General features: G+C 43.7%; 1 protein-coding gene across 1 annotated transcript in view; it reads left to right on the forward strand.

Annotated features, from left to right (window-relative positions):
• tgfbr1b (transforming growth factor, beta receptor 1 b) overlaps positions 1-11,605 on the forward strand; it is a gene marked incomplete at both ends in the record, with an annotated part of 57,717 nt that extends 46,112 nt beyond the window's left edge. The window contains 5 exons of the mRNA XM_080489653.1: positions 3,636-3,803; positions 5,523-5,679; positions 8,625-8,749; positions 8,852-8,982; positions 11,480-11,605. Coding sequence (XP_080345779.1) covers positions 3,636-3,803; positions 5,523-5,679; positions 8,625-8,749; positions 8,852-8,982; positions 11,480-11,605 — 707 coding nt within the window. The remainder of the gene's footprint in view (positions 1-3,635; positions 3,804-5,522; positions 5,680-8,624; positions 8,750-8,851; positions 8,983-11,479) is intronic.
• Between the last annotated feature and the right edge of the window lie 1,061 nt (positions 11,606-12,666).

A 12,666-nucleotide genomic window follows, 5' to 3' on the forward strand; every position in this document is an offset into this window, starting at 1 on the left:
ATTTTGACAGTCATCGTAATAACAATCCAACTTGGTGGTCTGTCCACTAGAATGTCCCTGGTACTTTTTAATGTTTAGAGTTTTTACGCCCCAGCCTAGGGGCGCAACATAAAATGCCATCCATCAATGGTTCAAGCAGCCACTCAAAATAGTTTCTCAAGTGTAAAAATTATCATGTATTTACAAAGTTCTCAAAGTGATAATAATAAACAAATCAGGAGTGTTTGATAAATCAAATCCAAGAGTGAACTCTACTTCAAAAATAACCAAAACCACACCAATCAGGAGTCCAACTTACCTAACAAACAAAAAGAGCAGAAGAAACTTCACAGCTCACTCCACCTCACAATGAAGTAAACACTGTTTGATCTCTGCCAGGAGAAACACATTAAATGATGGCCACGCCCCTCTGAACCCTCCCTCTTTAGCCACAGCGCCAACTCGTGGCCTGGCATGCTTACTACACCTTCTCCAGTGTTTCCATGTAAACGGAGATCGTTTTAAGAATGTTGCCGCGTAAACGAGAAACTTTTCTGGAACAAAAAAACATTCGTTTTCACCTGAAACGTGTGAACGGAGCTAAAGATTCCTGCCAATGAGATCGTCACCGGCCCGGCATCTCTTCTGTAAATGACGGCGTGGGCGGCTTCAATTAGAGCCAGCCTTGAGCTGGAAACAGTGAAGGTGGCGAAGCTGTGAATAGAGAGGCAGCCTGGCAGACGGTGTGGAGGAGGACAAGCTCCAGTCGAGACCAAACACACTCACACTTTAACAGCAGCTCACACACACTGGGTTGGCTCTGTGTGTGTGTGCGTGTGTGTGTGTGGCTATAGTAATTATTATTTTGTGAATTCATCTGATTTGAACAACCTAAATAATGCCTGTGTATTAATTCACATTTGCTCTGCAGGATTAATTAGCTCTAAGGTCACTTCTCACAGCCCGCGGTCCACCGCCGGTAGAAAACATCCATTTAACAATAACCGTCAGAGATTTCTTTCATATTTCACACCGTTGCAGCTTCAGCCTTGTGCCTTTCAGCGAGGTGCAACACAATGAGAGTGAGCGAGAGGAATCGGGAATAAACTATTGATGCTCCTATTGATTCTGGCTTGTCAATCTGATTTTTTTTTTATTTATTTTTTTTTTTTTAATGGATCGTCTCATCAAGTCGTGATAAATTTTTGACCTTTGAGTTTAGCAGGGAAGTGAGAAGTGTGATGGAAAGGACCAATCGATAGGCCTTCAACCATAACTTATTACCTTTTGTACCCGAGTAATTAACCCCGGTTAGTCACAGTATTATGAGTCACGCACAGTTTTCATTACAAAGGAAACAAAACGTGCAACTGAAATGGTTTGCGCCACGATTCAGGTGAAAACGCATCGTTTTTGTTTCGGAAAGGTTTTGGGTTTCAACGTTTTGAAATCCGTTTACATGGAAATGGCAGAAGCGCTTAAAACAATATAGTGGGTGCTGTTTGTTTGTTTGTTTGTTTGTTTGTTTGTTTGTGTAATGAAACCACACACGTGCAAAGGGAACCGCTGTCATCTACACATTTTTGGCGTTTTCTCATTGATCGTGTTTCCGTCAGGTCCTTCTTTAACGTTACGCTTTGTCCTACATTATATTTCTTATACATTTTATCAAACCGGATCTCAAGTTGCGGAACAGGAGGCAAAACATAAGACACATTCGTAAAAGTAGTAAAATTAGCAATAATACTTCTTGTTTCAACTCCCCCTCTCATTGAATCTGACTGATAAATGTTCTTTTAGGGATCATAGGGAGTACGTTTCCTGGCTCTCGGGAGGAAAATTTCACTCCGCCTTCTTGCTCACCTGCCAGAAGTCAAACTCGAGAGCTTTTGCGTTTTCGCCTCACGTCGTCGTCGTGTAAACGGCGCTTCACACAAACACTCATCTTCAGTGATGGAGTTCATGCATTGATGGACAGGAAACGGATTCTCAGCTCTGTCGTGTGTTTCAGCTGCAGACTGACGTGGATAATGAGCTCCTCTCCAGCTCGCTTCATGTAAAAAGACGGAGTTGGTAAATGCATGTGGATTCCTGCCACACGTAGCTTTTGTTTTTTTTGTGTGAGTAGGTCATCACATGGAGGGCTTTTAGTTCAAATGACTCCGTGCAATTACCTCCTCTCTCATCCAGCCTCTCCAGCATCATCTCCTCAGTCTGCACTCTCTGTCCTGTGGACTGGTAAAAGCCAGTCTGGAAACACAGGCAGAAGTAGGGGAGGGGGGGACCCCAACCTCCAACCTCCCGGTGGTTTAGATCATGGTGGTAATCACAGCCTACATATATACATATATTAAATCTGCGTCGACTCGCAGAGACTTTAAATGAGGCATCTGTGAGCTTCCCGCTGCAGACATGCACACATTGGTATTCCAGCCAGTCAGTCAGGAAGATGTCAGAGTCCAAATCAATTTCTGAGTCAAAGAAGAAGAAAAAAGTTTTAAAAAAAATAAAAATAAAAAAAACTTTTTCTCCAACAGTTTGGAAGTTTTTCTGGCAAAAAGAGAAATAATGAGATCGCGGGCGTGAACTGAGGGGTTTCATGTCCCTGTCGAGTTAAAAGTTTGGGTGAAAACATCAAAGGCCTGGTCAGTATGTTTGAAGCGGCACTGCTGGAAATCTCTCGGCCGTACCTGTGACTGATCAGAGCAGAAAAGTTAAACGCTGCTGTTGTCGAATCTGCATATCGTCGCTATTACCATAGATTAACCGGATACAGCTTGTGTCTGTACTGCAGTTACGAATTAAATATTGACAGATTGTTTATTGTCATGTCTTTTGGCAAATATGGTGAAATCCTTGCGAATACTTGATTTAATTCACTCAAAATGGTTTTCCTGATCATCGTATCCTCATATGCTTCAAGTTGAAAGACACTATTCTGAACTAAAGTTGTTCCTGCTGACTAGTTGGTCCAATTTAGAATTAGTCGATTAGTGTATTACAGTGAAAACAGCTTGCGTCGTCGGTGAAATACATTACTAATGGAGTGACACGCTTTCTATTAGGCGCTGTTTACACAACAAGTAAAACCGCATCGTTTTTGCCGTTTTGTTTCAGTTTTGAAAACAATGCCTATTTTACATGGAAATGGCAAAAATGCTGAAAACGATTAGTATTTAGCATGTTGGGCCTCTAGTGGGCGCTGTTGTTTGATTTTGTAATGAAACCTCACACGCACGCACACACACACACACACACACGTGCTCACTCTGGAGGCCGTCATTGTTGTTATTGTCCGTCTACTGAGCATGTGCAGAAGAAATGTTTACTATGGCTGTGGTGTACATGCGCAGTAGCAGCGTTCAAGAAAATTTGCGTTTTCCCCTCCGTTTCCACGACAACTGATTCAGGTCGTTTTCGAAAAGTTCAATTTTCGGTGCGTGTAAACGGACCCCTGAAGCACAACGAAAATTTTCCCCCATTTCACTTGAAAGCATCGTGTTAACGGGGCCTGAGTCACATGACCATCCAAAAAAATTCAAAAAAAATCTTACTTATAGTTTAGAAAGTGTGCAACTTTATCCATCCTACCTGAGTGAATTCAGCATCGTCAACCACGATGAAGCTTGTTAACCCCGTGTTGGTCCTCTGTGCAGATAACGGGACGTGGACTCAGCTGTGGCTGGTGTCGGATTACCACGAGCACGGCTCGCTCTTCGACTACCTGAACCGCTACACCGTCACCGTGGAGGGCATGATCAAACTCTCCCTGTCCACGGCCAGCGGCCTCGCCCACCTCCACATGGAGATCGTCGGCACGCAAGGTACGTCACCCCCAACACGCACTGTGTGTGTCTCCGCTTGTATTTGATACACGATCGCCGCGTCATGTCGTGGGAAGTGATCCACAGTCTGCTCGAGGTGAAAACACGTCGTCTGGACTGTCGGGTTCTCATATGATTCGACTCAAATGAGTGAGTTTGACGGGAATCGGACTGACCTGTAGCTGCTTTCAGAGAAGGAATCAATGAGCAGGAGTTTCATCTATTTCATCTATCTAGCCACGTTCCCACTGCGTGATTTTATAACCACTATCCTGTCGGATGCAGACTCCCACGTGTCTGCTCCGCTCTGAAAGTACTTCCATTGATGCAGTAGAACTCTGAACCGTGTGCTGCAGGTCGAGGAGGCGTTGGTGTTTGCAGATAGTGACACGCCCCATGGAAAAGTGACCATTAGGTCATTCAAAATGTATAAACACTGTATGCAAACGTATATAAATAGAAAGCATCAATGAAAAAAACGAATTTATTTACAAATACATGGCACAGGGAAAAACTTGAGCTGTATTGTGTAGCAGTTTACCACCCAATTAAGGTTAATTGCTAAACAATTACCACATTGTATAACACCAAACCGCTACACAAAGTCTTCCTTTAAGTGGGTCGATATTCTATAGCATGGAAAAGTGATAAAAATGTACCACATGTGTAATCTAAGTAATATATAGCATTGTTTGGTCTTGAAATGTAATTTTAGGAATTAAATAAAAAAATTAAAAAAAAGTTTAGATTTCTATTTTGTACACACAGATTTCTGTCCATGTGATAGGATTTAGTAGTGGCTTATTTTGAAATTGTATATATGAAAGAAAAGATCAAATAATAACACAAAAGCGCTGGCTTATGTCATGTAACAAGTAATATTTATATCTACATTAGAACGTTCTTATTAGCGAAAGGTAAAGTTTCATATTAGGGTCAAAATTGGATGGGGCGGCTCATTGTTCCATACTAGAAAAGTGGCCCGGGGTCAGAATTCTGTATGACACCTTGAGACTGGACGTTTACTCTGGGATTTGTCCGACGCTCATAGACGGATGGACGCGCCTCAGCGTCGCTAATCTGTCTTTGACTTTCTTGCGAACTCTGGTGTGACGATGTTTAGAGGAAGAAGCTCCAAAGTCACCAGTGACGAGTGACATTTACCAACAATTAAATCCTCGCGATTAATTCCCCCTGAAGCCTGATGAAAGACGCTACTGATGCATGAAGGCTCTGCGTTACCTCACTATACTACTGCCTCTACAGTAGTAGATGTGGAGCGTCCACGCTCTGCCCTATACCTACTGCAAACCATCCTCAATAGGAACATTGTCCAGCAAGGAGCGGACAAAGGCACTTTTTGTCCTCTTGAACTGGGGTCTGAATTAGGGCCGGGCAATTTCGCCTAAAAAATCGAAAAATCCCTGATTTTTTTTAAAAGAAAAATTCAAGTTTTGATTTTATTTATTTATTTATTTATTTATTTATTTAAATCACTTGCACACACCAGATATATATTGTCGAAAGTGCAACTTTATTGCTGTGATTGTCCTCCGAGATAAAAAGCATTTGAACAATCCCAAAATAAAAAGTAAACGAGCCTCAGTCACTCAACAAATTCAACCTCTAACTCGCGTTTAAGCAAAAGTGCAACAGCGACTACGGAACCCCACGAGGAACGTGTTTAAAAGGTTAAAGTCTGCTCTTTTCGTTCTGCAGGGAAGCCGGCCATCGCCCACAGAGACCTGAAGTCAAAGAACATCCTGGTGAAGAAGAACGGGACCTGCTGCATCGCCGACCTGGGGCTCGCCGTCCGCCACGACTCCGCCACCGACACCATCGACATCGCACCCAACCACAGAGTGGGAACCAAAAGGTACCTTGGGGGGGGGTTGCTTCTTAAGAGTAATATATTTTCTTTTCTCATTTCATTTTGGAAGTAAAAAATTAGATCGTAGGTCCACAGGATTAAAACCACCTGTGTGGATTCTGCAGATAGATAATTCCTCCTCTCTGCTTCAGCATTTGAACGCACCAGGATGAGTCAGAGAATTTTGAACCAATCAGAGACCGCCTTTCAACGCGTATAGCATACTACATGGTATGAATTTACCAACCACGTTGCTCGTTACTGGGCGTAATACAAACAGAAAGTCAGCTGTGAGTTGTTTACTCGAGCTGTTAATTCACTATATTTCAGCGACAATAGAAGAATTCAGGCAAAATTCGATGGTGACAAGAAGTTATGGACATTTTACATACATACATATTTTAGAGGCTTTGAGCAACACATCCGCTATTTTTTTCGGCCGTCTTTTCCGACAATCGACCGTCCAAATGACGGCTGGACGGCTCGCTGCCTAAAACCATGTGTGTGTGTTGTCTCTGTTTTGGGATGATCCTTCCTCCTCCTCCTCCTCCTCCTCCTCCTCCTCCTCCTGTCACCGAGAGCGGGGGTCACAGTGTTTGACGGCACCGACTCTGTAAACGAAGAAGTCTCAGGCTCATCGGGGTTTTCCTCTGGTCTTTTCTACCTGCTGGTGTTTATACCTCGGCTCGCTCCTCCAGCTCTGCCGTTCTTAAAGCCACTAAAAGAAAAAAAACCAACAACAACCTGTGTGAGTCATTGTTGAATAAAATATTAGTTTGATTTATTTGCAGTTTGCCGCAGTTGGTAAACCTAGTGTCGTTCCCTCCGGTTGAAAGTAATCTGTATATTTTCCTGACTTCAGTACTTTTAAAGTGTATTGATTACTCAATGATGTGGTACTTTTTTAAATCAATAAGTGTGCCAGCATTAAAACAGCAGGTACAGTTAAATGGACCTTCTGTGTTAATCTTCATGGTTTTTATCTTCTGACTGAACGTTTAAGCAGATTTTGATTTAAATCCACTGATAACGGCTCCTCATGCAGTCGCTCAGTTCAACGTCTTTCAAAAAAACAACTTCTGACTTTCTTTCTTCCTGTAATTTGACACCTGAGTCACTGTGTCCTGCCTCCCCCTCCTCTCCCTTCTCTTTCGCCTCTTCTTCTTCCTCTTCCAGGGAGAGGATGAGGAGGAGGAGAAAGATAGCAAAGAGAGGGACTGTTTCTTTTCTCCCTCCTCATCATTCTCCTCCTCATCTTCCTTGCCTTTCGCCTCTTTTTGTTTTGTTTTTTCTCAGTTGCAGCCAACATGCTGCCTGGTTTTCTCCATCAGGTTTGTCAAACTTAGCACAGCCTGAACCAGTGAATAAGGTTTATATATTTAATTATATATTTAAAAAAACAAAACATGTATGATCATCATAAATGTGACGGATTCATAACTAATGCTAATGCTGCTCGGGTCTTAAAGTCTAAAATCCGTCAATAAACGACAAACAGCAGATACTTTTATGGAAGAAGGTTGATCTTTGCAAGGATGTCCCGCGGGCTGGTTTCTATTTTTTTTACACTTTCTCTGAATTATTAATCAAACTCTGGTGGGACTCTTGCGTTTCCAACTCTGATCGGCAGCAGCATCAGTCAGCTAATGGAGGCCGTCCATTCATTACTGATGCATCTACCTATTAAACAATTCAATTAGGACGAGCTCGGCTCGGCCCGGGTGGCCCTTATTGGATTACACGCTTGAATCCGTCTTATTACAGGTCATCAGCAGCCACAACTTTTTATTGACTTATCAGATTTCTGGAGTTCATCAGCCTCCGTCACTCTTTCTTTCTGAGGTCTAACGACGTGAACGAAAGATGACAAATTCTGATTATTTAAAACGGGTGTAAAAACGTGGTTTTCATAATCGCCCGTCTTTAAAATTCGCTGCTGTTTGCCGGCAGAATGTCTCAGTTTAAATCCACTAATCATCCTCTATTTGCATCACAAATTCTTTCTACTTTAAATGAATCGTCTCTTCTTTTCTTTTTTCTTTTTTTTTTTATAAAGGCAATCTGTGAAGGGGCTTTGCTTTCCAAAAACAATCCGACGGAGCTGCATTAAAGTGCTGCAGTCATTAGTGAGATTGTTTCAGGATGAATGATGGAGGATTACGTGGCGAGGGGACGGCGCCGGGACGCATTGGTGGAAGAAATCCAGTCTGATGAGTGTTTGTGTCAGTCTGAGCTCATTTTAGATTCAAAATGGTTCCATTTATCTCGTGATTTGTGCCAGTCAACGGTTAACCATCATTTTAAGCCGTTCGTTCTGCATATTTGACTCAAATATTAATTGAAAGTTTTTATAGAAATCCTCCTCATCACTGCGGTGTACAGTCCTCAGGGCTTTACTTGCGTAAATAGTGAAAAAAAAAAAGAAGTTAATTCCATAAAAAGTCTTTCAAATCATTCAAATGACTGAATGACTCGCGTTTTGTGAAGCCTCCAGGGAATCTAGTGTCACGTCTTGAAGAGGTAGTTTCAGAAAAGAAAAAAAGATCTACAGGTTCAAAATGGAGAAGCCGATCATAGTTCAAGCTTTTCGAGTTCTAGTTAAAAAACACACCAACGAATTAGTGGATCTTCTTAAGCCTGCAAACGTTTTCAAGAGCTTTTTATTAACACTGAATGGGTTTCAATGCCTGTATAAGAGATTTCGTCCTCTGGTTCTCACTGGAGAGTCCACAGCTTCAGTCCTCTTTCTTTCCCCACCGGCTGCAGGTCGAACCGGAGGAATCACAGGGTTTGTTATTTCCACATCTTTCTTTCTGCTGGTTTTTGAACGGGTGCATTAGTGCAGCAGTAATTATCACTGTAATGAAGGTGAAAATTACTCTGCTTTTCCGAAGTGAAGTCCGGATGAAAGCGGCCAGGGAAGCTTAATGTGTCTCTGTGTGTCCGTGCAGGTACATGGCCCCGGAGGTCCTGGACGACTCCATAAACATGAAACACTTTGAGTCGTTCAAGCGGGCGGACATCTACGCCATGGGGCTGGTGTTCTGGGAGATCGCCAGCCGCTGCTCGATGGGAGGTGAGGACCTGAGCCGAACCGACGGGCTCAATCAGTCGGGGAGACAGAGGACAGATTAAATGGACACAAGCTGCTTTTCAAACTGTGTCTTTCTGTCGCCAGGCATCCACGAGGACTACCAGCTGCCCTACTACGACCTGGTTCAGTCCGACCCGTCGGTGGAGGAGATGAGGAAGGTGGTTTGTGAGCAGAAGCTCCGGCCCAACATTCCCAACCGCTGGCAGAGCTGTGAGGTAGGACTGAGGGGGGGACCAGGGGTCTGATGGGGGTCTGGGTGGGATGAGGAGGTCTTAATGGGGTCTGATGAAAGGATCATGGTGTGATGCGTTAACAAGAAGGTCCGATAGAAGAACGAGGGGGTCTGATGGAAGAACGAGGGGGTCTGATGGAAGAACGAGGGGGTCTGATGGAGGTCACTCGGTGTAGACAGGCTTCATTCAGATTTGAAATGTCTTGGAGAACCAAGCACCTTCTGTGGAAGTCGTCTGGTTCAGGGTCAGGGTGATCGTGGTTCCGTTCAGGGCCAGGGTCAGTTGATCGGGTCGCGGTGGAATTTGCTTATCAAAATAGAAACCTTAGATGCTAAAGTCATCAGTCATGACGTTAGAAATCACCAAATTGATCACATTATTTGTTGCTTCAACATCCAATGATACACGTCAATGCAGTGGTCCAGTGTTCTTTATGAGGACGTCATATTAAACGTACTTTGTTTCCACAATAGTCTTCCGACAGTGAGCAGCGACTTCACTGGCCTTCATTTAAAAATAACAACCAAAGAGCTTCTCTCCCTGCGTCGTGATGGATGGTCTTTAGTCTCGGTGGCAGATCGAGAGACGGCATTCAGACTTAGCGTTTATGCTGCAGCTCTGCCGGCGAGCTTGGCTCTGACAGATTCTATCTGTGTTCCAGCATCAGTTGTACCTGCGGAGTTGAAGTAGCGCTGAAGTGAGACCGCATTTTGTGTTTCTGCTGCACTGTGGAGTCAGACTTGTGTTTCCTACTTAGATTGCTGCCTCAGCTTTTCCTCCCGAGTCATAAATCATACACACAAACACACACGGACGCCATAAAGCAGAAGCTTGTTACAGCTCTTTACATGGTTTCCTGCAGCTCACACGGATCTCTGTGTTGATTTGAGATCTCAAAGTGATACTACAGTGATTAATGTCTTTATTTCTGCAGTCAAGATTCTGTTATTTTCCCAAAAAGCTTCCAAATTGTACAAAACCAAACTATCAGAGGTACCATCCATCCATCCACCTCCTATGCCGATCCATCCAGTGGAGCAATGCATCATGGGATTGATAATAAACCTGCACATCAGTCTGATCCCGCTGTAAAAACAGATTAAGTCTCTGAAAAGACTCATAAATCCTGTTTTACAGTGGTGATTTGTAAATACGGAGGCCTCCAGGAATGCAGCGGACCAAATTTACTGGCCGCTTCTGAAGAATTTATCTGAAGAAATACAAATTATTACAAGGTCCACACGTAGACATAACAGTCATTTTTCCTGACTTTAATTAAAGAGTCTCAGACGAATAAACACAATGCTCCAACTTCATATCTGTGATCAGACTCCATCAGTCGTGTTGCACGTGTTGTTGCATCAACAAACCAGTAATTGACACCGATCTCGCATGACCATCAGATTTAGAAAAGAAAGGTCCAGACTACCAGTGCTCCAGTCCTCAGCACCATCATACACAACACAGTGCTGAATATTAATAATACAGTTTATTGACATTACCGTCAGACAGAAGCCTCCACAGACCTGGATCAGCTTCCTGTTGCTGCTCCTCAGAGTCCCCCAGCTTATATTTACTAGAAAATCCAAAATTTACAAGGTATCCCCGTTTGAAATTGAGCGGCTGTCTTACTTAAAGTGACGTTTAACACTAGCGCCCCCACACTTCAATGGTGAGGACAAGAACTGCATGCAGGCCGGCCACTTTATTAAGAGCGAGGATTCACCCTCAGGCACTAATAAATAGAAATAGCCTAATTTTACACATGATCATGACAAAACTGAAACAAACAAAAAACATAAAGGAAATACAAGTGAGAAAACAGCATTTTAGCAATATTTTAGAGACCCCCCCCAAAATTTCACAAATCATGTTTTAAGCGGGGCTCCTGTCTCTTTAAGGGGAGCCGAGTGCAAAACGCCACCAACTTCACCTAACGTGACAAAGCTAACGTTTCCGTCGTCTTTTCTGAATTTTGGATTGTTTTTTTTTTGTTGTTCTCTTTCGTGTTGAACCAGTTTCCTTTGAAGCGATCGCAACGTTCTGTCAGCCTCTCGATCAGGAAACACTTTAAAGTCTGTAGCAGAGATCCTCTCATCATTTCATGGTCTTAAAGTTTACGTTTGCGCGACAACAACTCAATTGAAAATGAATCTTTTATTTGTTTTTTTGTAGTTGTTGTTTTCGTTTGAGGAAAGGTTGAGCTTTTTGATAAAGGAAACGGCAGAAACCCCAAAAATGAGGCCGCTATTACTCGTGACGTTTTTGAAAAAGTTGCGTTTTCACTGACTCCCGGGTTTTTGTTTTTTTTTTTCCACTTGAAATCGTTGTCGTGTGAACGGGCCTCAACTGTCTTTCAATCATAAGGTTTGTGTGTCCTGATGTCTGAGTTTCCCCTTAATGCCCCCCCCCCCCCCCCCCCCCCCCCGGTGTGTGCGCAATATGCTGACTTGTCCCCCCCCCCCCGCCCCTCCCACAGGCCTTACGGGTGATGGCAAAGATCATGCGGGAGTGCTGGTATGCTAACGGCGCCGCCCGGCTCACCGCTCTGCGGATCAAGAAGACGCTGTCTCAGCTCAGCCAACAGGAAGGAATCAAGATGTAGACAGAGCTACCACACACACACACACACACACACACACACACACACACACACACACACACACACACACACACACACACACACACACACACATCTGACTGGCATTCATATCGTTAGCACTACTATCTTCTTTATTATTATCATGAGTTGTGCCTCGCTCTTTTGTTTTGAAAGGGAAGTGAAAACGTTTTCATCCCTTTTTCTTTTCTATCTTTTTTTTAAAAATTCATTTCAAACTGATGAGTCCAACTGAGCCCCGGGATTCGTGTGTGTGTGTGTGTGTGTGTGTGTGTGTGTGTGTGTGTGTGTGTGTGTGTGTGTGTGTGTGTGTGTGTGTGTGTGTGTGTGTGTGTGTGTGTGTGTGTGTGTGTGTGTGTGTGTGTGTGTGTGTGTGTGTGTGTGTGTGTGTGTGTGTGTGTGTGTGTGTGTGTGTGTGTGTGTGTTGACACGTGGATGTTTGCATCGGACGGCTCTGATGGAGGATTTGGAAGCTTCACCGAACGCCTCCACTCGCTGTCCCCCATCCTCCTTTGACCGCATCCATCACATCTCAAGTTACCCGCCACTTGTCACACACACACACACACACACACACACACACACACACACACACACACACACACTGGGGATAACCTCTGAGCTGCCGGATCTCCTCACGTCTTCATCATCAGCCCCTCCCCTGTAGATTAGATCTTACAGCAGGGCTGCAAGCCGCTGACACACCCACACACACACACACACACACCCACACACACTCACACACACAAAAGAGTGTGTCATGTAAACACACAAAGCTACTGAACTCATCACGACGTCACAGCAACAAACTTACAGGTTTAATGGAGGAAAAAAAAAAAAAAAGGTCTTCACTGCCATGAAGTGCTGGTTTATTTCTGGAGGATTGAAAATGGTGGTTAAAGTGAGCCGGTGACGCTTCCTGAGATCAGATCCAATCAGAAAAACATTTTTCAAATGAAGGTTGGCGGCGACGACGGTTTCAACCAGGACTGTCACACTCGATAAAATCTAGACTTAATTTAATATCTTTACAGAACTTGGTAGAA

The sequence above is a fragment of the Lipophrys pholis genome (assembly GCF_963383615.2).
Source record: "Lipophrys pholis genome assembly, chromosome: 20".
Lineage (NCBI taxonomy): Eukaryota > Metazoa > Chordata > Actinopteri > Blenniiformes > Blenniidae > Lipophrys > Lipophrys pholis.